The sequence below is a fragment of the Ornithorhynchus anatinus genome, chromosome 19 (assembly GCF_004115215.2).
Source record: "Ornithorhynchus anatinus isolate Pmale09 chromosome 19, mOrnAna1.pri.v4, whole genome shotgun sequence".
NCBI lineage: Eukaryota > Metazoa > Chordata > Mammalia > Monotremata > Ornithorhynchidae > Ornithorhynchus > Ornithorhynchus anatinus.
The window spans coordinates 26,722,881-26,748,482 of NC_041746.1; the positions used below are offsets into that span (position 1 = coordinate 26,722,881).

The 25,602-nt window shown below is 40.6% G+C and overlaps 1 protein-coding gene across 4 annotated transcripts in view; it reads right to left on the reverse strand.

Annotated features, from left to right (window-relative positions):
* The window catches only part of SNX14 (sorting nexin 14), a 41,962-nt gene extending 16,449 nt beyond the window's left edge, over nt 1-25,513 (reverse strand). The window contains exons 1-16 of one of the 4 annotated variants that reach the window (XM_029047137.2): nt 25,350-25,513; nt 16,447-16,567; nt 15,867-15,943; nt 15,702-15,780; nt 14,957-15,000; nt 13,850-13,937; nt 10,846-10,930; nt 8,927-9,083; nt 6,285-6,360; nt 5,944-5,988; nt 5,749-5,829; nt 5,290-5,404; nt 4,084-4,239; nt 3,774-3,898; nt 3,086-3,144; nt 1,397-1,423 (exon numbers count right to left, since the gene is read on the reverse strand). In XM_029047137.2, the coding sequence (XP_028902970.1) occupies nt 1,397-1,423; nt 3,086-3,144; nt 3,774-3,898; nt 4,084-4,239; nt 5,290-5,404; nt 5,749-5,829; nt 5,944-5,988; nt 6,285-6,360; nt 8,927-9,083; nt 10,846-10,930; nt 13,850-13,937; nt 14,957-15,000; nt 15,702-15,780; nt 15,867-15,943; nt 16,447-16,567; nt 25,350-25,489 (1,475 nt within the window). In that variant the 5' untranslated portion in view covers nt 25,490-25,513. The remainder of the gene's footprint in view (nt 1-1,396; nt 1,424-3,085; nt 3,145-3,773; nt 3,899-4,083; nt 4,240-5,289; nt 5,405-5,748; nt 5,830-5,943; nt 5,989-6,284; nt 6,361-8,926; nt 9,084-10,845; nt 10,931-13,849; nt 13,938-14,956; nt 15,001-15,701; nt 15,781-15,866; nt 15,944-16,446; nt 16,568-25,349) is intronic. The other 3 variants (XM_029047138.2, XM_029047140.2, XM_029047139.2) reach the window with 3 other exon arrangements.
* Nucleotides 25,514-25,602: the final 89 nt, after the last annotated feature.

The following is a 25,602-nucleotide window of genomic DNA, read 5'->3' on the forward strand; positions in this document are numbered from 1 at the left end:
GCACGAGGCAGGAGGGAATTCTTAATTCATACAAAGCAATAAGTAGGCAACCTGCCGACACAATGATTAGAATGAACCAAGCGGAATAAAACCTCAAAATGAGGATCCTCACTCTGAGAGAACAGTCTGCTTTAGTGACAGAGCTTAAACACCAGCCTTGCAATGCAGTTGAAGGCAGAAAAAATTGTACAAACACCAAATAGCCAAGTAGCAAATGGGGACAAAAATGAATCTCTATTTTCCCCACCATAAAGGCCAATTTCAGCATTCAGGAACATCTATTTTGGCTAGTTCGGAACTCATGTTCTTTAGCTATATTGCCATTACAACAGACAAGGATATAAATGTTTCCATTTTTAATTGTAGAAAGGTAGAACTGTGCCCTCTAAATGCCTGAGAGAATAAAAGATTCATTTTTCCAGTGGCATTTAAATACTGACGGCCAAAATAAAGCATATGTATAAAAAGGTGCAGAGGTAGCACACTAGCCATTTTAAACCAGAAAATAGAAACATGCAGAGTGCCAGAGCGAGAAGCACCTACCAACACCCATCCAGAAAATGGTTTTTTGGGTTGAATCAGGGAAATGGGTAGTCAGCTTAATTCCATTCCCTGTTCAGTCTAATTTATTTTAAAAGGCCAAGACAGTACTAGACACAGAGAGAGAGAGAGGCTGTTTTCCACCTGCAAAACAGGGATAATAAGTGAGGATCGAAGTTGCTCCCTAGAAGCGAATCTGGCACTTTAGAGAGAGCACTGTCTACTGGACCAGCCTACAGAGTATCTGTACAATGTATTTATGCAGCAAGGCACCAAACAATCCCATCAGGGTTTGAAAGAGTTAATGCTCTCTCAACAGGTCCGATATCTTACTAGAGAGTAAACAGAGAGCTGGCCTCCATGATGGCTGCTATCTTTGGATGAGCCTAGAGAGTTATAAAATTAATGATCGTCTGAAAAAATCGACTTGCTAATGTCAAATTATAACATTTGGTACTGGCTAAGAATTGCTACCTTGCTCATCACATTCTCCAAAATGTCACACCCAATCATGGATGTGAGTGAAATACCTGTTATTCCTTTCAAGCCTCTGGTCAGGTTCCAAATGCGCTTAGCAGAAAAGACTAGTCTTGAAAGTAACGAGGTATTATGATTATAATCTGGGGTTAATTCATTAGCAATAATTAGATTTGCCATTAAATAGTGATGCGTTTGCCACTCTCTAAAGAGGTCATCATTAGCTCATTATTAGTTCAACCCAACTAGTAGTACACTACTAGAGGTAGTAGAGGAGGTAGCTTTTTCTTTTCATTCTTGGAGGGAGTGCTCTTTGAAGGAAATCAACTAAGCAGGCATTTTACACTGGAAAATAAGGGCATGCTCATTCAAGACTTACCGGAAGTCATCCAGACTTAGGCTACCTCTGCAATAACAGGTGGATGAATTACGCAAGGGAAAGAAAGAAAGAGAAGAAAAACTCCAAAGATGAACAATTCAAGAACCAAGGAAGCTTGAAAATGAAAACAGGTAAAGAAGATCTACTTCTGCATCAGAAGGAAGGAGCCCTTATCAATTGCTGTATGGAAAATCAGACTGGACCCAGTCCACCTCCCACATGGGGCTAACAGTCTTAATCCCCATTTTACAGATGAAGGAACTGAGGCCCAGAGAAGTTAAGTGACTTGCCCACAGTCACACAGCAGACAAGTGGAGTACGTGGGATTAAAACACAGATCCACTGACTCCCAGACCCACACTCTTTCCACTTAGGCTACACTGCTCCTCAGTAAAAATGAGGAATAGAGATGCCAAAAAACAGAGAATAAGGCATTTACCCAGTTTGATACTTCAAACACCAAATCAACAATTGGTTTGGACTGTATTTCTTATGTGAAGTGTTAACATGTTTGGTTTAATGCTCTGTGTTTGACTTTGTATAAGAGATTTGACATATTTGTGACAGAAGCACTGGACAAACATTATTTTATCAAAGGCAACTCATGACATTAATGGAAGTCAACAGAAGGGTTTTAAAATATAATCACCCCAGAATTCAAAATCAAATATTTTCCCTTCCCACCTAAGGTTTTAGAGTAGTCAAATCATTACCATGATCTCAAAGTGCACCAAGAGCTTTGTATAAAATACAAATACTAATTATTACCTGCTTCTTGAAAGTTGGTAAGAGAATGAAATAATTTAGTAAAATACTTCAAGCATCTTGGCCTAAAATTATTATTTCACAATACAGGACTGTCACTTAAGAGAATTCTTTCTGAAAAAGCCACTTCAGTTTTGAAAAATGATATCAAAATCGGACCATAATTGCCTGAAACTTTCTGAAAAAGCCACTTCAGTTTTGAAAAATGATATCAAAATCGGACCATAATTGCCTGAAACTTCCAGAGCGGACTTTACATATTTGTGCTTTGGGGACTCAGACGTATAGCTGCAGGATCGAAATGTACTTTTCAGAGGCCGGTTTTTCAGTCTGTGAATTCCTCTGGCCTCTTATTTCTTTAACCTTCTTTCTACTGCCTATCTTTTGCCCTCTTCCATGTATAGTAGCATGTCTATCAAAGGATGGAGAGCAGTGTGCCCATGGTGATTCCTTTAATTTGTGGACTCAGTAGAGTAATATGAATGGTTTATTGGCATGAAAGCTTAAAAAAAAGCAATAAAAAAATGAATACCTAAGGGAGGGTTTGGGATTATAGGTGGATTTCATGTTTTCAATCTCTGTTCCCTTACCTCTGGTATCAAGAGTTAGCTGTATCAAATTTAGCCTGAGTCTACAAAATGCTTGGCTTAATAGCTCTTGGTTAAAAGGTGTTTAAACAAATCCATTTCATTGAGTGCTACAGTATCACAATTAACTAGCAAACGCTTTTGTTCTCAGTTTTGTCTACCCACGCCAAGCTATTCATTTTCTTTACCTAGAATAGTTCCTCAAGTGAAAGGGAAACGGTACACTTAATAACCACAACAGTACTTTTATCATCAGACCACTTAGCAATCCTGCATGGGCAACTAAAATAACTTCAAGTTTGCAGAAAAGAATAATATGATCCATTTTTTTACCCACCTGTTAAACTTGGAATTTCGAGTTGGGGATTCTGCTCCTCTTAAGAGTTGCCTGAAATACTAGAAGAAAATGCCCAATTAGTAACTACTAAACTAAGGCTTATTTTCTCATATTGCTTTATTACTATTTCATCTAAGAGGAAAGCACTAATAACAAAATAAATTAGAAGAAGAGATAACTTGGTATTTGTTACAGTTTTTTGACCTCTGACATCTGCAAATCTACACTGGAAAAAGAGAAAACATTTTCTCTATAGAGTTTTTCCAAAAAAATGAACAATATTGTCCCAGAGCCACTCTTCTGCCCATAATTCTCTTATCCTACCTTGCTGCAGTACAAACTGAGTATAATAATAATCATAATAATAACAGTATTTAAGTGCTTACCATGTGCCAGGCACTGTACAAGCATTGGGGTGGATACAAGCAAATCAGGCTGGACACAGTCCCCGTCCCACATGGGGCTCACAGTCTTAATCTCCATTTTACAGGTGAGAAAACAGAAGCGAAGAAAAGTTAAGTGACTTGCCCAAGGTCACAAAGCAGACAAGTGGTGGGGCACTTTTGACTCCCAGGCCTCTGCTCTATCCACTAGGCCACACTGCTTCTCTAGTATCCTAACCTTTCTCCAGCCAGGCCAGAACTAGGGGAGGTATTAAAAAATCTTAAAGTTTCACTTTTCCACTTACCTCATCGCTGTGACAGAACATAGGAGTAAAGACATTCTCCAAGAGAGAGAGGACATGTTCATAAGCTTCAAAAAGGCACCGCATTGTTTGGAGTTTCACCACATCTATATATGGACCTTTAGCAACTATAAAAAAAAATTGGAGGCACAGAAATTAACACAGGCTAGTATGACACTGAAAGACTTCATTGTTTCTTGTTGAATTCACAATGACACATAATATTAGCATGGCTGAAGGCAAGTTATCACCCGATACTTAAACCACGTTTTACTAAAGCACCACTATATGCACTTTTAAACTCCAAACTTACTTCTCTGAATTTCTTCCACGATGAAAGGGTCAAATCTAATTTTGTCCACACTTTCATCCAAACAGTAGGTTTCATAGATTTTCTGCACCTCTTCATGGAGAGACATCATTTCGTCATCTGACAATTCTGGCCGTAATATTCTATCATTGAATTCCTCTGGACAGGATGGGAAAAGGAAGAGAAATCACACTCTACTTATAACACTTATGTATTCTATTTTCTACTCCTCTTTATCAGTATGTGGCTATTATAAATAGAAGTGTTTGGTAACAATTCAGCCTGCTACTGATATATAGCTGTGATAATCCAACAGACTTGACAACAACATATTTTATGGGGTTCACATTCAGAAAGCAATAAACTGGCAAGGTAGAATAGCTTCATGGCTGTAATGTTCTCCTTCAAGAAACATTTCTAGATTTTTTAGAAGCTTCTATTTAAAAAAGTAACAATTATCTAAAGTGAAATGGAACATAGCTTCTTTGAAACCAGGCATTTAATTCAAATGAGAGATGTGAATGTTTTTCTACCACCAAGAAGAGTGATGTTCTCTCTCAACCACTCCAAAATCCAAAAATTTAACAGAAGTTTGGAAAACAGGGAGATATGGGTTGTTACAGGTTTTTTTGTTTTGTTTTAATAATGATGGTATTTATTAAGCACTTACGATGTGCTTAGTTAGCAGTGGGGGAGGTATAAGGTAATCAGAAAGAACACAGAATCTGAGCCCCATGCAGGACAGGGACTAAGCCAGAAAAAAAGAAAGGAATTTTGCTCCAATTTTACAGATGACAAAACTGCCTTTCAAAACCATAAATAATATGAATGCATTTTGGTATGCCCTGAAACCTCCAACTACGTTTGTGTTAAATCAGAATCGATGTTGCTTGTAGAAAAAGCAAAAACCTGGGAGTCAGAGCTCTTGATTTCAAACCCCACCTCTGCCCTTCCCTGCTGTGTGACCTTGGGCAAGTCATTTAATTTCTCTAAGCTTCAGTTTCCTCACCTATAAAATGAGGACTGAATGCCTGTTCTCTCCCCTATAAGTTCTGTGTGGGACAGAGATAGGGTCCCACCTGATTATTTTGTATCTACTCCAGTGTTTGGAACATAGCAAATCCTTAATTCCACAATTATTATCATCATTATTACCAAAAATAAAGAATTGTAATCAGAAAGCACCTGGTATGCTACAGAAAACCTTACCTACAGTCAGACAAAACTGTAACACGTGCACTGCTCCTTCTTGCTTCAGGAAGTTCATGAAACGAAACAAAAGATCCTGCTGCTTTCTAATCTCCTTCAATTCCAATTTGAGCACCTGAGAGCAAGGGAGAAGTGGGTAATTAAGCGCCAGAAGAGAACAGTCAGTGCTCCTAGAATGCACATTTTCATCAACCATTTGAATAGGATGCTGCTGGAGAACTAGGGAACATCACATTCTCAATGGCATCTGTCCAGAGAGAACGTGAAGCAGGGTCAGAAGACAGTTAGGCACAGGCACAGAGTGTCAATACCAACAGTGCCATTTTTCTTAACACATTGTTCTTTGAGACTGCAACTCCCATATTGCAGGAGCACTAGCTATATAATTTTCAACAAACTAACTGCCACCAAGACTTGGTTGCAAATTCAATCTCTGGACCACAATGTTTCTATACTTACAGATGGCTTTTTGTTTCTAGGTTCTGCGAATTTCTGTAAGAATGGAACCAGAGGAGAAGCAGGCTCGGTAGCTTTCTCGGGCTTTGAAAAACAAGAGAGAATAATAAATCAATTCAGTAAAATTCTCACCTTATCAGGCAGACATGAATCAAATGCAATGCAATTTGAATGTTTTCTAGGGTGGTCAATACTCACTGGACTGTCATCTATGAAGATGATAAGCAAATGATTCACAGTGTCCTAATGGGAAATAATAGACATAGTTTGCAATGATAAAAGACACAAGTTCAAAACAATTCCAACAATGTATCCTGCCTAAAGGTAAGGCTTAACCCAAGGTGTGAAACCTCATATGTGGCATTCATCAAAGATGAAAGGATCTTGCCAAAATGCTTGCAGTGAAATACCACAAAGGGACAACTTCTTATAGAACAACAATTCATATTTTCTACGTCGTGGGCAGCATGCAAAAAGTGTTTGCCTGAACTCAGGTGCTAAATATTTTTACGATTATTTTTAATGCTTCAAAGTCTTACTGGATCGGCTAGGAAGTCCAAAGAAGGAAGAAAAACAGAACCAGATAGGATTTCTCTTATAAGTAAAGTCAGGGATCTGGAAAAAATAAAAAAAAAAGTTGATTTAGCCACAAAGTTATGGTTTATGATTTTCTAGATGACACAGACACCCAAAATTCAATGTTAATGATAATCAGGGTTTACTACAAATATTCTACTAGGGCATAGTGTTAGTCTGTAAATATACATGCATAATTTATATTTCTATATTCTCATTACAACCTGGCTGACAAACTCATTAGGCACTAAGAATACAAGAGAAAAATATATCCCCATTTAATTTCCAGATACCTGAGGCTCTTGGGCAGGTTTGGAAGAACAATTAGGAAAGTTTCAGGAAAAATTTTTCAGCCAAAAAATACTTATTTATGGATTTCACATACTTATTAGAAATTTTCAAACTTACGTTAATCTATCTGAGCTACAGAGATTCCATAATAGGCACATTGCTGAACTGTACTCTTTAGCATAGGAATATACACTCTATTTACATGACAGAGTATTTTCCAAAGTGGTTATCCGGACTCTTATATTGGTTTATAAGGAGTCCTGAGGGCCAGAGGGTAATGGTGGGCAAGAGAATGGACGAACCTGGGGCTTTTAGTTTTTTCTGGAAGGAGAGGATGGGGAGGTGAAGGGAAATTGAGAGGTAAAAGACAGGCCAAGGATAATTGTGGTGAGGGAAAAAAAGAAAACAAGAAGACTGGCTTTAGGCCATTAAGAGGACAAAAATGATAAAGTAAAAGGACCCTGGAAGAATGTTGGGGTCAAGAGGAAATGGACATTTGTTGCAGCAAAGAATTCAGGAAGAGCTGCTTAACTGGGGTTACAGGATACTGGAACTGGTTTCAAGGATTGAGGAGTTTCCTTCCTTAGAGGCAGGGGGCTGTATGGAGTAGAGAAAGGAGAGGAGAGAAGTGTACCCTCAAGACCTTTCCAGCTCTATAATTCTCCAGCTAAAAATGTTGTTGCACTCGTTCGTATTTCAGAAACAGAATCACTAAAAGATCATTAGATCGACTCTCTCGTGATCATTTCCCGAGACCTATAACACAGTACTTCTGTCTTCCTAAACTTACCCTGTCTTGCACCTATGAATCCCCCTCTCTTGCCCTGTCCCTTTCCATCTCCCCGTTTGTCCCCATCCATTCCCCAGCATTAATTGGTTCAACCTCTCTTTCCTGTTCCCCCGCCTACCCTTCTTCCCCACCTTACTACCCAGTTCCTTGTCATTACTTTCCCTGTTCCCCCCTCCCATTCGCTGAACTTCACTTTCCCCTCTCCCCCAACCAGTACTCCCTCCTCCCCTTCTCACTGACTCTCCTTCCAGAGCCACTACCTATCCCCTCTCCCACCTCTAATTCTTCCCAACTTTTACTTCTCCCCTCTGCGGTCCCACACATCTCATCACATTCCCCTAAGGACATCATGTCCCCATCCACCTCCCCAGGCTAGGACCAAAGCCTCCCCCACCCTCATTCTGGGTAGTTTGCCCCCGGACCTGCTCAGAAAATAAAGGACTTTGGGCCTGGCTGTGGCCAGTAGAGAGAGAGAGAAAGGGGTTACTATTTAACTCTTTAAAAAGTAAAAATCCCAAACCATGAGACACTAAACCTCTCATATCAGTTGTGTTTGCTCAGAGCATGTACAGATGGATGGGGAGAGGGGGAGGTAGAGTGCTCCCCAGTGTCCCTGGGAACATCTGTGCATGCAAGTAGGAAAAGACTTGGCTCTTCGCTGCTTTGTATTTTTAGCTTCCTTTTCTTAAACTTCTACAGAGTAGCAAAGAGGTCTCTGTTTCTGCCTCCCTAGACGGGCCCTCGAAAAGCTGAAGGCTTGAGGTCTAGCCAGGAACAGCAGAGTCAGCAAATTTTGTTGTCACTCATCAAAAATTAGAAGTTAAGAGAAAAAAAACAGACCTGGTTCCAGCCCCACCGTCCTCTGGTTACTAAGCAGTGCCTCAGTCTGCCTAGATATGGGCAAGTTTCTCTAAGACTCCACAGCAGAAGGTCCCTCTGGCATTCTTCTTGCCCACCACCCACCAGTCCCAGCTCAAAGTCACAGTAAGGGCTCAGGAGAGGTGGATACTATAGAGCATGACTGGAATCCACTCTGAAATGGGTTCACAGCGCAGTGCCTTGCTGTCTTCCCAATTTTTAGTATGACCCCTGCCGCCATCATGAGCCTGCATCTCTCATCGCCACTGGCTGATGGCTGCTGAGAAACTCGGAGCTTCCCTCCTTGCTCTGATCCTGGTCGGTGATGAGAGGTGAAGGCATACGTTCAGCCATACTGGTCCTATGATGTACCAGGCCCGACAGATACTGTAACACCTATCAGTCTGAGGATCTAGATGATAATTTCAATTGCTTGATTTGTCTTAAGCTTAAAGCATATGTGCCATTTCAAAACGAAAATCAAAACTATTCCTAGCTAGCCCTGAATCATATTTATCTGTAGATTCACTAAATGGGAATTGTTGATAGGACACTATTCAAATTTTAAGCCAAGTACTAGTCCCAAACCGCTCTGGTCACAAATAGTAACACACATTAGGCATGATATACAAATAATGTTGTTAAAGTTCTCTACATCATTAATACCTGCAGTCTGTGGCTTTGGGGGGCAAAATGTAAGGGAAAAGAAGTTCAGTAAGTTTCCTTAAATAGTGCAACTCATCTCTTCGACTTCTTAAAGCCACATGAAGCTCCGGACCATATTCTTCTAAAGCAGCTTGCTGCAAAAATTCTGAATTTTTTACTACAAATAAAGATAAATAAAAGATAGTTAAACATGCATTTCTCCTCAAAAATTCCAGACTATTCCTTAATTTTTAGACTTACATTTTACCTTAGGCCCTACTTCCTAATCAGTACACTTATAAGTGCATGCTACTTAATCTGCTTTCAATTTACATACTCCACCTACCTTCCATGATGAGGAAAAATTGTACCCTCTGTCTAAAACACTTCTTTCATTTTTTGTGTTTTGCACCATTTCAGACGTCTTTTTTTAAAGAGTTTTTTTAACCTTTTCCGAGTTCAGACCTATGCGTTTTATAGATGACAACATCATCTAAGTTGTAACTGTATACACTGCCAGGCAGTCTCTGAATTTATTTTAAATCTTTAATACAATATCCTAAATATTACACTCTCCTAAATATTATACTCTTTCCCCCATCTGACTAGGCCTATAGGTAGAGTTGTCAATTTCACTTATCATGCTCATTCTATACTAGATTTTAAAAAGGGCACCTCACGAAGACTGGATTACTGGCCTCTTAAAGAGTCTATTGGTGAGAACTTCCAACCTCTTTCTGCTCAGCACTTGCCCTGGTTTTGAAAGCATCTATGTTTCACCCATGAAGGAATGCCTTCAGCAATTAGCACAGACTTACCATCTCCAGTGAAGAAGTTATAAACCAGGAATGGAAAACCAGGACCCTCCCTGGCTAAGAAACCCCACACCTACAGTTCATTTGACACAATTCACTCCTCAAATCTACAGGCTGTGGGTTATACAGGTTAGTCGCTAAGTAAAACCCCATGGATCTACCTTAAAGGAAAAGTTTTGTTCCATTTTTTTTTTTTTAACTCAAATGATTATGAAATCACATTCGATTTTCAAACGTCCGTGTGTTTTTTTAGGGTGGTAGCTTGAAACTGGTTTCCTCTTATTTCAAGCCAAGACTAAGTCAAAGCTGCAAGAGCCCTTTGCTACTGGAAGTGAAAGAAACTTTGGCAGAACAAGAATAGCCCTTCTTAGGCTGAGCAGAAACCAATATGCTGAACAGTCCATACCCAACATAAAGAATAAGCACTGCTCCGGTAAGAGTTATCTCCAGGAAACCCAGCTGAAACATGTATGCAAAATTAAGGAGGCAGGAAAGCACTCAAACTGAATCCTGAACTCCCAAAGATAAGGCTGCCTGCAAGGCACTACAAAATATGATTTAACCCCATATATTTGGACTTTTCTAGATTCCAGCAGTGCCTAGGTGCTCACTATGTCACATACACATATATTAAATGTCCTTTTTTCAATGAGCATGGGCCACCAAGGGAGGGAGACAGATTGTAGGTTAAAACTTTGCTGATTGAATGGTAGAATAAGGGTGAGATAAGCTCTAGAAAAAAAAACATACACTGTAATTGAGGGTGATTTGCCCTTAAGCAACAGAATGGGAGGGAAATCTGATTAATGAAAAGATTCATCTCTTTAGGCTGGATTTGGGGTCTCTACTGGAAAGAGAAATCTGCTACGTTGTCACTAGTCATTCACATTTAACACACTAACTGCAAATTTAAAAGAAAACTATTAATGATACTCTTCATCTTTCATGCAAGAATGTTATTTTTATAAAGTATCCAAATCTTTACGTGCATTGTGGGCAGTGAACGTGTCTACCAGATGTGTTACACTCTACTGTCCCAAGTGCTTAGTACAGTACTCTGAACACAGAATGCGCTCAATAAATACAATTGACTGATTTGATCTGCCAAGAATACTGCAACAGTACCTTTCTGTCTTGCTTTCGCAATCACTTCTATGTGCTTCATGGCTGCTTTTAACAGTTTCTTAATGATAATGGCTGGAATGTCCACCTAAAGAACAGATTCAAAATCTACATGAATAGGATTTTACAGTTCTCAACTTAGCAAAGTAGCTAAACAAAAGCCAGCCCAAAAAGAGCAAAGGGAAGAGGCAATACGTTAATTCATGGGTTTACTGGGTCATCCAATTCTATAAGTTCAGGTTGAAACATTCTCTCTATCCAAAGTATTACCTTTTTTAAAAAGTTAGGATTTTTAAGGGGCAACTTTTCACACATTTTTAAAGCCACAGGTTCCATGTAAAGTGGACGCAAAGCTCCGACACTTAGGGCAGATAAATGATTAAACGCCCTCAGTGCAACTCTGTGGGGAAGTCACCTGAAACCATCCTCAGAGGGCCTTAGCACTAGCACCTTGGGTTCAGGAGCACAACCCTGATATCTCTTCCATAGTATCAGCATCTGACCCTCTGAGGGGATTGTGCCAAAGTAAGTCCTGTTTACTATGTGCCAAGCACTGTTCTAAGTACTAGAATAGATACAAGGTGAGCAGGTTGTCCCACGTGGGGCTCACAGTCTTAATCTGCATTTTACAGATGAGGGATGTGAGGCACAGAGAAGTTAGGTGACTTGCCCAAGGTCACATAGCAGGCAAGTGGCAGAGCCAGGATTAGAACCCATGTCCTCTGACTTCCAAGCCCGTTCTCTTTCCTCTAAGCCACGCTGCTTCTCTCTCTTGTTGTCAGGTTTTAGTTCTGAAACTGTTCCATCACCTTCTTCTGTTTGGGGGCTGAAACAAAGGGTCCCCCAACCCTCCTGAGCAAGTAGGTTTGGCCTGTCCCAAAAGCAACTTGGTTTCCAATATCTCTAAACATCATCTCTGTCCCGTCACCAGATCCATGCATTGGGATCTTAGACTTGTATGCCTCTCATGCTCCGTATGTGCAACTGGTAATCTTTCAGCAATAGTGGGTGGGTCAGGGGGTTAAAGGTGTCAGGGAAAGGAAAGATTTCTTAGTTCCCTCCCTTCCGTTTTTCATCCTATAATTAAGAGTACTCTATTTACCAAGGAATGCTGTTGTGCTCATCTTTATCCATTCAAACCTGTACTTAGATTTGCAATGTCAACTAAAGGACTCAGCTATACATTAGACTTATTCACCAGAAACCAAGCCAGAGTCCTGTGTGTGTATACACGTATACATAGGTGGAAAAGGGATGATGACATTCCCGATTTTATGTAAAAACTGCTAAGTACAGTACACTTTAAAGCTCAAATTTCCTGGATTACCTGCCAACATTAGAATAGGCAAGTTGCGCTAACAGTTGGGGAAAATGTGCAGAGTCCTTGACCAAAAAGCTGAGTGTGAAGTAGGAATTGTGATCCAATAACCATTTCCTGACTATAAGATCCAGTCCCTGGATAGGGATTACAAATCCCAAGATGCCATGGGAAATTGGAGGTTTTAAGAAAAAATGGATTCCTGCTAATAGGCTACTGGAGCTCAGCCAAACTGGGTAGAGCTAGCCTTCAAAAGGTCATAGTGGGGAATTCTGTTGCTCTGGCTTATAAAAGAAAAGTGGGTCACTGAGAAGATTGCTTGTTGGTATAAACAATTTTTTTAGGATCTTGTGTATCAGTTTTATTCATTCAATAGTATATATTGAGCACTTATTGTGTGCAGAGCACTGTACTAAGTGCTTGGGAGTACAACAATAAACAGTCACATTCCCTAGCCACAGTGAACTTGCTGTCTAGTTTTAGCTAAGCAACTTGGAGTTCTTCCCCATTGCAACTTATTCTCTGGTTTGCCTGTGGTGAAACTTTTACATGGACAGGAATGAGAGAACTTTCCTGGAAGAAATGAGTTTCCAATACTAGTCACAAGCTCACTGGCATGATTCTGTACCCTACCTTCCTTCCTACACTTTTCTAGAAAACAGGCTCTAAGAGCTAACAAAAAACATGCAAAATGCTTAAACTTTGTCATAGTAACCTGTCACTATTAACTTAATATTGCGTTTCTTGTTTTCTTTATTTGCGATACATTACAATTTGAAACTGGAGAAGAGAACTCAGGGCCACAGTAAAAGTTCTAAAACAAATCCAAGGGCACAAGCCCTTATGACTCGATAAAGAAGACTTAGGCAAGAATATTCCACTGAAACAGACAAACCACTGTCATTAAATGGGACTTCTTAAACAACTAAAATGATAAACAGTAATATTACCAGATAGGAAATTACAGAACAAAAATAGAAAAATATTTATAATGTGGGAAAATCCTTTCACACAAAAGAAACAATGGACCTCAAAATTAAGTAACTCAGTTCATGAAGGCAACTAATGGAGAGGGAAAATTGCATCTCCAAAGAGAAACAAAATGTTTGTTCTTCTTCCTACAGCAGAAATAAGAGGAATAAAAAAGAGATATAAAGTAAGGAAAAGAGGAAAGACTATAATCCATAATTTAGTTAAAAGTGAAGAAAACAAGAAAAGATGAGGAGGTCTGTTGGGATAAGGAACATAATCGTCCCTTCTTTACATGCATCCATCTCCTTGGAACCCAAGAAAGCTTCCCATTTCAGCACTGGAAGTCACATATGGGCAGAAAGACCTAGGCCATTCGTGGGGAAGATAAAGGGGAAGGAAAAATAATTTTTCCTTTCCTAAAGGCCTTCCTTTTTAGATCTTCTTCCTCTTATTTTTTCCAGTAAAATCACCAAGCATCTGCTTTCCTATTTCTTTGCTTTATTTCTGGAAATACAGACCACACACATCAGTTGAAGGGAAGCTCATAAAGGAGGAGAGACCTAAAGTATTTTCTTGTCCCATATTTCTGGAGAAATAAGACATTAATGGGAAGAAATATAGTGGAAATAGGACATAGGGGAAAAATCTAATTTGATAAAACTGAAGGAATCAAGAATTACTGACAAAATTCTATAATTTCCGACTCAACACATTTACCTTGTGAATTCTGCGAACTAAAACTGATGCAAAAAATCGTAATGTTATTCTCAGTTCATCAACAACAGCTTCATCATCAGTTACATCTCTGCAATTTTGAAAGGACACAAATCATTATATTCATACCCATCTTCATTAATTGAAGGTAAGTCTAAGATGCTCAAAGTAAATATGGACAAATGCATTTTTACACACTTAAATGACTCACACTCTGTGAGAACTTTCCTTTAACAAATATTAGACTGGCTAATCATTTTAAAACATTAGTATAAAAGACCGTTGTGATCTTATTGAGATCGTTTCAATTTTTATATATAAATTCTAGAAAGATATTCAAATTAACTTGAATGAAAATGTGGGGGGTAAGGGGTGCACGCTGAAACAAATCAATAGGATAGCCACAGAAGGTTTATCCAGGAACTTATGACTTTAAAATATACAACTGAAAGTAAGGGAGAAATTTAAAAACAGGGGAGAGGGACATTTCTGGAGAGTGGCACACCAGATTAAAATATGTAATACAGACTTACTTGTTCCCATATTAGTAAAAAGAGGTGTTAACTTGAAATTAAGGTACACAATTGCACACTTGTTCCTGGGTATTCTGACAGCATTATAAATATTCATCTCTCCATTCCCCCTTTTAAATAGTAAGCAACCATGAACAGAAGCTGTCTTTGCTACATTCTCTTAATTCCCAAATGGGGCCCATATAAGACCCCCAACCCAGTAAGATTTAATTAAAAATTTGTTGTGGATTCTGATGGAAACTTAAGTAAAAGAACTATTGTTTCCCAAGAGAGTTTCACTAATTTTTAAATTAAATGGGAATATTTAAAGGAGCACTTTCAGAAACCTATGATTTGGAAGTAAAATCCATCTACTTCAATGGTCAAATTAAAAGGAAAGTGACTGAACTGCTGCATTCCATTCAATCATATTTATTGAGTGCTTACTGTGAGCAAAGCACTGTACTTTCAGAACTTCGTCCTCTACCCTCACCAAACATTTAGATTTAAGACAATTTTCAATCACTTTCAAGCCTGATATCTGTTAAATTCTAAATGGTATTGCTTCTAAAAGACAAAAATAACGAAAAGGACATACCTGTACCAAGGATAAGCAAAGTTTTCCAACACTAATTCAAGCACCTGTGCAGAAAAGAAGTCATTTTTAAAATTCACAAAAAGAGAGTCTCAATTCACACCGGATGGTAGGAGGAGAAAAGGGTTATGTTAGTGAAACTGCACATATGTAACTGATATATTTAGCCGGAAAATTCTGCAACTCCTCAAAAGCAAGATCCGGAGCACACACTGTTCTGAGTGAACTTGTTCTGTATGACCCTTATGAGTCCCAAGACCCTGCTTTTTCAAAGTATGCACTCTAGATACTGAAGCTTCACTGGATCCCAGAACCTGAATAAAGTGATGAACAAGAAGCTTGTCTGCTCTGTCTCCGTGCCTCAGTGTCTTCATTTGTACAATAATAATAATGATAAGAATTGTGGTATTTGTTAAGCATTTACTATGTGCCAGGCACTGTACTAAGCACTGAGGTGGATACAAGCAAATCGGAGTAGACAGAGTCCTTGTCCCACATGGGGCTCACAGTTTCCAATCCCCACTTTACAGATAAGGTATCTGAGGCCCAGAGAAGTGACTTGCACAAGGTCACACAGCAGACAAGTTGTGGAGCCAGAATTAGAACCCATGATTCCCAGGCCTGTGCTCTATCTACTACGCCATGCTGCTTCCCCTTGGGCAAGCAATTCATTAGAAGGGTGTGCCAGGAGATGCCAATCACTATCAAGGTGCACACTGGAGATATTAGATAATTGAGCCACAGTTACCTCTGAGAGTGATGCATCCACCTTGGAAGATACTTTTAGGTCAAGCCATGGCTGGTAGTTTTCAAGCAACAATGCAGGCCTACAGAATTCAAAATATGTTTTATTACTGTTGGTCCAAAATTTAAGGAAAATATTATGACTACCAGTCCAAAACGCTGTACTTACCTATGTCTTTTACATTTCACTTTACCACATACGGCACAGCTGTGACCTTGGGGAAATAATTCTTGGAGTTCTATCTGCTGGAAAAAAAAAGCGATTATTGAAGAGGAAACTGCTTTGTTATGGAAATTAATTCACTATATACTAATGTGTACTTTAGCTTGGAAGGAATAATGACTTTCCACAAATTTATTACAAAGAACAAAGTGATCAATTTGCAAAAAAGAACGGGGTGAATTAAAACTAAGACATTAGTTTGAATAGCCTTTGTAATGTGAACACAAACAAAAATCCCCAGAAAAACATATCTTCAAGAAAGCTGCATACAATTTAAAAAAACTCAGGTAGCAATTCAAACACATCAATATGCGCTTTCTGAACACTCATTTTCATAAATATCAGCTCCCAGAGGGCCGAAAAACAATGCAAGTCACATATTACAGATACCAAAGTGTAAAACCAGAACCTGAGTTGAGTTTTTAGGGTAGCAGTGCGGAAAAAATTTATTTAACCCTATAAAGCTGTTTACAAAAATTCAAGCAACAATATATTCTTTTAAAAATGCACACAAAAGAATTTTTACCTTGGGCTTGTATTTTATGGTGAAAAGAATATTTGGCAAGAGTGAATCAGGACCTAAAGAACAGTAGAACGTAACAACTCCTGCCACAAATGACCAGAAGATCATTAAAATATGAAGATATCTTTAAAAGACAGAAAAAAACAATAGTTAGCCATAAAAACTTGATGACAACGCACAACAAATTTTAGTCATGTTCTGGCAAATAATATTACTGCATTCTGTAACTCATTCAGGGTAATGAAAGAGTAAAAACAACCAGCTAATAATGTTCTTTATATTAAAAAACAAAGAACGGAGAGCAGTTTCAAATATTCAGTCTTATCACAAGGTGGTGATAGCTCCTTCTGTGATGACTGCTAGCTAGGATCGCTAGTCATTCACTCATTCAACCAAAACTAACGTCCACTGTGCTGGGGCTGCAGTTCACTTCCTTCAGCAACAATAATAATAATATTAATATTGTGGTATTAAGTACTCACTATGCCCCGAGCACTATATTAAGCACTGGGGTAGATACAAGATAATCAGGTCAGACATAATCCCTGGTCCACGTGGGGCTCAGAGACTACATGAAAAAGGACTCCTAGTAAGGGCTTTAGGTTATGATTTTTCAAAGACTTCCATCTCAAAGAGCTGCCACTCTCGCCTTCACCTTAACTCCCAGACAATTTGAGGGGTCTGTTTAAAAGAGCCAAGAATTAGATTTTTCCAGGGGGACTAGGCTGTCATTTCTGGGATCCAATGAGAAACAACCTTTCAGGCCAATTGATCCCAACTCGTAATAGAGATCACATGACAGCTGATGTTAGGGATTTTTAAACCAGCTGCAAATGCTCCCAATTGTCTGCTGAACTTAACTCTGTGGAAAGCAGGGCTGTGGCAAAAATGACTGCGGAGGGGTCCCTGGAGAACAGGAGCAAGAAGCGAGCCCCAGAAGATATAAAGGAATGGAAAGGGCGGAGAGAGGGGAAAAAATTAATCAGTAGGATTGTCTATTATGTGCAAAGCATTGTACTAAGCAACTGGGAGAGTAAAATGGAATTAGGAGACATGATCCATGACCACAGGAAGCTTTTGAATTCAGAACCATCAAATGGCTAGAGAGGTTGGGGAAGGAATTTCTCTTTGAGCTTGTATATGATTTTGGACCAAGTCATTTTAGTTTTATGCCTTGTTTTCTTTGGACCTTTTGGCTACCAGGCCTCTCGGGGCCCCCAGCGGGCCAGGTGCAAACCAGGACTTCGGGAAGAATGTGGGGGCAGATCTGGGTTGGCCAGTGACTCTCTGCCTTCAAAGGGTGGTTGGCCAGTGACTCTCTTCCTTCAAAGGGTGGCACAATGCCCAACCTCCAGGGTGAGCCTCAAATGGCAGGTGCTCTAGCAGAACAAAGTGCTTTTGATGTGGGTGATGTAGGCCGTTCAGTTTTTGGTGACCCATTCTGCCTAAAACGTGGCTCCAGTTCAATGAATCATCTCAAGTGCAATAAGCAGACTTTTGTTCAACTGGGTTGAGAAGAACTTCCCCACAGGCCACCTGAACCTCCTCAACACTCATCACTTCTACTCTCATTTTCATGTTCTCCTCCTTCTAAGTCATCTTGCAAAAAGTCTCCTGCCTGCTCTTAAAATCAAACACCCTTTCTCCATCTACTGTATGGACCCCACTCCATCTCATCTCCCAAAAATACTTGCTCCTTCCGTTCCTCCCTCTTTCACTGCTATCTTCAACCACTGACTTTCTTCGGGTTCAGCCGCCTCCCGAATCTCCCCTATAAAAATAAGCTTCTCCTGCCTTAACCGCACCCTCCTGCTACCACCTATCTGTCCAAATTCCTAGAAGTTGTACACACTTGCTGCCTTCGTTTCCACTCCACCAACTCCGCTTTTGCCCCCTTTGCGCCCCAAAGTCTGATCCAGCACCAGCACTGCTTTTGATCTAAGCTGTATCATCGGTTCTCAGAAGTGGCATCTGAGCTTCTGGGGCTGGTGCTCCAGAACTATGGAGTTCTATACAAAGCAAAAGTACCCAGTGCTCTGCAGAAAGTAGGTGCTCAATAAATACTCTTGACACCCAGGGTGAATCCCGTGATTCACTCCCTTGGGTGATCCCCACAAAGGCTGATCAAACTTGCAACTGGCCTCTGGCCTGGAACGCCCTCCCTCCTCAAATCCGACAGAAAATTACTCTCCTCCCGTTTCAAAGTCTTTTTTGAGGGTTCATGTCCTCCAGGAGATCTTCCCAGACCAAGCCCCTCTTTTCCTCTTCTCCCACTCTCTTCTAATTCACCCTGATTGCTCCCTTTGTTCTTCCCTGCTCCCAGCCCCACAGCACTTATGTATATTTCTGTAATTTATTTGTATTGATGTCAATCACCCCCCTAGACTGTAAACTCTCTGTGGGCAGGGAATGTGCGCGTTCATTGTTGTACTGTACTCTCCCAAGTGCTTAGTCCAGTGCTGAGCACACAGTAAGTGCTCAATAAATATGACTGAATGAATCTCTAACTCAGGGTTACCTGCAAAGCGGGGTAACTAAGGGTGGGAGGTCAGCTGAGGATCTTCTAATTAATGAAGGAACTTAAACTAGAAGTACTGCTAGGTAACTGACAAGCACCAGTGTTTTAGCAGGGGTAGATGTGGGTGGCTCATTCCATTCCACCTGAGAGTCAGCCCGCAGATTTAAGAGCTCATCTCGGGTGACCCCACCTTGCCCGGTCCTGACTGCTCCAAGAGCTACCTATCATGAGACCACTCCAAAATATTTTTTTCCCAAATTTTTCATTTTGAAACATTTTAATGTGTCTAAAAGCCCGAAGAATATGGAGCCATTCCAACTAGGAAAGGAGAACACTTGTAGGCATGACGTCACACCCAAGAGGCTCCACAAATCCCCACGAAAATCTTCAATCAAAATAGACGGAGAACGAATTGAGCCTATTTTGGGGCCTGCTACGAGATTTCTTTCAGAGTCTCAAAATATGCTAATTGCACTGCTGATTCACCATAGGCATACTTATATTAGAATGTGAGTTTCTTGAGGGCCAGTGTTTTTGCACGTCATCACTCCTGACCCAATTATAGACTAAAATGGCTTCACTCCTTTGTGAGTAGGCCTGAGGCTTATGAACAGAAAATCTAATGCTGCCTTGTATTCCCTGCAGTGAACTGTACCAGGTAAACAATATGATGATGGTCAAGGATGTAGGACTGATGATAATAAACAGTATTTTTAAGGGCTTATACTATGTGCAAAGTACTTTGCTAAATGCTGGGGTGGACACAATGCAATGAGATCAGATATAGTCCCTGTTCCATACAGGGCTCACTGTCTAAGGGTGAGAGGGGTTGGGGAGAGTAGATATTCAATCCCCATTTTACAGATGAGGAAACAGACACAGACGAGTTGAGTGACTTGCCCATGGTCAGAACGAGGAGGTAAGTGGCTGAGCTGGGATTGGAATCCAGGTCTCCCAATCTGGTGTCCTTTCTATTAGGCAAGATTCAAGGAATAAATAACGAGCAGGAATTGCATTTTCTTCCCTAGTGATTAAAATCTCAAAAATAGGTTCGGGTTTCTTCTATCAACTTATAAACTCTATGTGTCTAGGACTAAGCACCAAACAGCTGTTCATTTATATGAACCATACGCTCTATGGTTCAGATTCAAATCCAGAGACCTCTGTCTGGGAATATGAAGTTCATTGTGGTAAGGGAATGTGTCTACCAACTCTTATATTATACTCTCCCAAATGCTTAGTACAGTGCTCTGCACATAAAAAGTGCTCAATAAATAAGAGTGATTGATTATGCAATTCAAAATTTAAGTTCCTGGAAGGGAAAGAATGTCTATTCCTGTTGTATGTTTCCCGCAACACCTAGCATATAAATACACATAATCATAAAATATTCTTTGCTGAGGAAGCTTATTTGTGACTCCCTGCCTCTAATGCTTAGAAGAAGGAAAAACCACCCCTCTCATAACAATAGTGAACGTCAACTTGCATGAAGCAATGACGGCCAGAAAATAAGTGGATACATGGATTTGACTGTTTACCCCAAAAGTATTTTGGTTATTTGGTCCTAAACAGCAAATACAATCACTTTGCCCCCTCCTACCTCACTTCACTATTCTCCTACTATAACCCAGCCCACACACTTGGCTCCTCTAATGTCAACTTGCTCTCTGTACCTCGATCTCGTCTATCTCGCCACCGACCTCTCGTCCACATCCTGTTTCAGGCCTACAACGTCCCCCCGCTTCATATCCGACAATTACTCTCCACCTTCAAAGCCATACTGCAGGCACATAATCTTCCAAGAGGCCTTCCCTAAGGCCCTCATTTCCTTTTCTCCCACCCCCTTATGCGTCGCATTGATTTGCTCTCTTTAGTCACCTCCCCTCAGTTCCATAACACTTATGTACATATCCATAATTTATTTATATTAATGCCTGTCTCCATATTGTAAACTTGTTGTCGGCAAGGATTGTACATTGTGCTCTCCCAAGATCTTAGTAAGGTGCTCTGCACATAGTACGTGCTCAATAAATAAAACTGCTTGATTGATACAGGTATCCCCATTGTAGGGCTCCTTAAATTTTTTTCTGATACCAACAATAAAATATAGCACTATTTCTTACTTCCAGATAAAAGTTTACTTTGGCTCTCCTTCCTTCCTCTCCTCCTCAACTTTTGAACTATTTTAACAGTGATTAAGTCCAATTCACTTAGCTTTAGGTAATGGCAGATCTATTTAGCATAGAGAAGGACAAATCTCTATTAGTACAAGGTGTCTTTTTGCAGAATAGGATGTAAAAGAGCTCGCTTTTAAAATTAACCACTTACAACTACATAAAAAAATTGAACTCACAATCTTTTATTATTGGTATAATTAGATCTACAACACAGGAACTTTGTTCCAGCATTAAGGAAAACTTACATTATCATATGATTTAACGGTATTTGTTAAGGACTTACTACGTGCCAGGCACTGAACTAAGCACTGGGGTGGATACAAGATAATCAGATACGGTCCCAATGGGGCTCACGATTTCAATCCTCATTGTACGGATGAGGTAACTGAGGCACAGAGAAGTTAAGTAACTTGCCCAAAGTCACACTGTGGGCAAATGGCATAGCTGGGATTAGATCCCAGGTCCTTGGACTCCTGGTCCCATGCTCTTTCCACTAGGCCATGCTGCAAGACTATATGACTGCCTTGATCAATGTCATATGCACACAACCATTTCTCGCATCAAGTTCCTTCTAGATAAATATGCATTGTCAGAAGAGGGCTCTCTAATTCCCTAATAGCTTTCTAGGCAAAGCACATATTGAAGACACACATTATGCGAAAACTGCACATACTTATATTGCTATTTGATTAACTATTTTTTCCACTGCTTTTAAATATATTTATAGTTTTGATCAATCTTTTAGACCTCGAGACTGACTACATTAATGCATTTTTCTAAGGCATTTTATACTTCACCTTTGCTTAATACTATTTTCAAGGACCCAATTAAGAGGATGAATAGGGCTAAAACCACAGGTAACTGAAGGGTGAGGTCTATCCACCACCTATGAAGAGTAGAGAAAATGGAAATTTAGGTCAAAGACAGGCGAGGAATCTGGTTAGAGTAAATGAGCAAGAGCCAGGATTTGGGATCCTCCTCTAGAGATGGGTCTCTGATTTGGAAGGCCTGTATCCTTGGCAATGACCCAATTCACAACCTGGAGAGATTAAAAGTGGCAAAAGCAAATCAGTCTAGATCTGAACAGCAAAATATTCCTTCCAATCATTCTCTGTATATTTTGTCTGCTCTCAGAAGCAACGGTTATGGAACCACTTCCCTGAGATTGTGGGTTCCAACGATTACACTGTAAGCCTGTCAATGGGCAGGGACTGTCTCTATCTGTTGCCTTAGTCCCTATACTAAGCACTTAGTATAGTGCTCTGGACAAAGCGCTCAATAAATACTATTGAATGAATGATTGAAGCTAGGAAGAAAGAATCCCCAGCCCCCTCCCGTGTACTCAGGAAAGGTTAGGAGCTAGGTAAGTTTCTGGAACTTCAAAAGGCAGGTTAGGGGTCAGAGGAAATTTAAGGCACAAGACAGACTTCTTTGATGTCCACTACCCAGATATTTTTAGCTGTACCGCTTTCAGCACTTAAACGTAACAAAATGCGAACAAAATTGGTTTGGGGCCCACAGAAACCTTGAGTTCACCATCTTAAAACACCATCCTTCCTTTGAGCATACTATCTGCATTCAATAGCTGCTTGCAGGTTTGATAGGGAAAGCTGCCCCTGGAAAAATATCTTGTGAAAACATCTGATTTTCCAAAAGAGGGACAGCTGGCACAAACTGGGATTTTTCCTTCTCCTCTCGGGGATGTTGGATATCACCATGTGGGCAAGGATTACTGTAAGGGTTGTTTTTTTGGTGTGAAGATTTAATCTTTGATGTTAACAGCAGGGGTCACAACTGCATGACAGATTCCAAACAAGAAAGGAATCTAGGCATCTCCTCTGAGAAAGCCATAATCCTACACGTCTCGATCTGGAAAAGGCATCGGAAGACTGTCTGATCCAACCCTCGGCCTTGAGGCAGGAGGATGCCTAAATCTTCTAGGATAGATGGATGTCTTACTGAATCACCTTCAGGGTTGGAGACTCCATTCCTCTCCCCTTTAATCTATTCCATTCAGGGTCACCCAGGTCAAATAGACACGAAATGGAGTCACTGATGCCATCAGGGCAGAAATACACACTCTGTCACTCTCCCCTACATCCCCCCAACCATCCCTCTTCCAATTGCCAAGTTTAAGTCAGTCCAAGATCCTAGGACTATGAGAAGCTCACATCCTCAACATCCAGTCTCACCTCTAGGCCCCAGTGAGACTCCAAAATCAAATTCCACAATGCTAACCAGACCACCAGATTGGGATGAAGCGACATCAGAGATCAGCAAGAAAAGATTGTAAACCCCATGTGGGAAAGGGACTGGGTCCAACTTGATTAACTTTTATCTACCCCAGTGCTTAGAACAGTGCTTGACACGTAGTCAGTGCTTAACAAATACCATAGTAATAATAATGATAAGACTTGTTGAGTATAACATCCGGGCTTTTAGGAGAGTAAAACGGAAGAAAAACACATATTCCCTCGCCTCAAAGACCTTCCAAACTAATACAGGAGGGTAACATCAAAGAAGCAGCATGGCTCAGTGGAAAGAGCCCGGGCTTGGGAGTCAGAAGTCATGGGTTCGAATCCCGGCTCCACCACTTGTCCGCTGTATGATCTTGGGCAAGTCGCCTGACTTCTCTGTGCCCCAGTTTCCTCATCTGTAAAATGGGGATGAAGACTTTGAGCCCCCCGCGGGACTGCCTGATGACCTTGTATCTACCCTGGCGCTGTGAAAACTGCCTGGCACATAGTAAGCATTTAACAAATACCATCATCGTCATTATCATCATCATCATCATTATGATTATTAGAAGAAGAGGGAGGAGGAGGAGGAAAGGAAGGCGATCAACAGTGCTTGGCACATAGTAAGTGCTTAGGAAATACCAATATTACTATCGTTATTGTTAGAAGAAGAAGAAGATGGGGGAGGAGGAGGAGGAAAGGAAGGCCATCAACAGTGCTTGGCACATAGTAAGTACTTAACAAATACCAATATTATCATTACTATTATTAGAAAAGGGAGGAGGAAAGGAAGGAGAGCAACAGTACTTGGCACATAGTTAAGTGCTTAATAAATACCAATATTATTATCGTTGTTGTTAGAAGAAGAAGAAGAAGAGGAAGAGGGAGGAGGAGGAGGAAAGGAAGGCGATCAACAGTGCTTGGCACAGAGTAAGCGCTTAACAAATACCAATATTATTATTATTGTTAGAAGAAGAAGAGAGAGGAGGAGGAGGAAAGGAAGGCCATCAACAGTGTTTGGCACATAGCAAGCGCTTAACGAATACCAATATTGTTATTGTTAGAAGAAGAAGAGAGAGGAGGAGGAGGAAAGGAAGGGGATCAACAGTGGTTGGCACATAGTAAGTGCTTAACAAATACCAATATTATTATCGTTGTTGTTAGAAGAAGAAGAAGAAGAAGAGGAAGAGGGAGGAGGAGGAGGAAAGGAAGGCGATCAACAGTGCTTGGCACATAGTAAGCGCTTAACAAATACCAATATTATTATTATTATTGTTAGAAGAAGAAGAGGGAGGAGGAGGAGGAAAGGAAGGCCATCAACAGTGTTTGGCACATAGCAAGCGCTTAACAAATACCAATATTGTTATTGTTAGAAGAAGAAGAGAGAGGAGGAGGAAAGGAAGGCGATCAACAGTGCTTGGCACATAGTAAGCGCTTAACAAATACCAATATTATCATTATTATTATTAGAAGAGGGAGAAGGAGGAAGAAAGGCGATCAACAGTGCTTGGCACATAGTAAGCGCTTAACAAATACCAATATTATCATTATTATTATTAGAAGAGGGAGAAGGAGGAAGAAAGGAAGGCGATCAACAGTGCTTGGCACATAGCAAGCGCTTAACAAATACCAATATTATCATTATTATTATTAGAAGAGGGAGAAGGAGGAAGAAAGGAAGGCGATCAACAGTGCTTGGCACATAGCAAGCGCTTAACAAATACCAATATTATCATTATTATTATTAGAAGAGGGAGAAGGAGGAAGAAAGGAAGGCGATCAACAGTGCTTGGCACATAGCAAGCGCTTAACAAATACCAATACTATCATTATTATTAGAAGAGGGAGGAGGAAATGACGATCAACAGTGCTCGGCACATAGTAAGCGCTTAACAAATACCAACATTATGATGGTGGTGGTTAGAAGGGGGGGGGGAAGGAGCAGGAGGAGGAGGCGAGGAAGGCCCGGGGTACCTGTTGAGGAGGAGGGAGGCGGCGCTGAGGCCGAGCAGCAGGAAGCAGAAGAGCGGGTACTGACGGCAGATCTCTCTCCCCACGTCCAGGCGGAGCCGCTGCCTCAGTTTCCCCGCCGCCGCCCGCAGCCAAGGCGCCATGTCGGGCGGGACGGGCCGCCCCCCCCCCCCGATGATTGACAGCTCCGCCCCGCCCGGGTCCCCTACTGCGCCTGCGCGAGAGGGGCAGGCCGGCATCCCGCCCAAGATGGCCG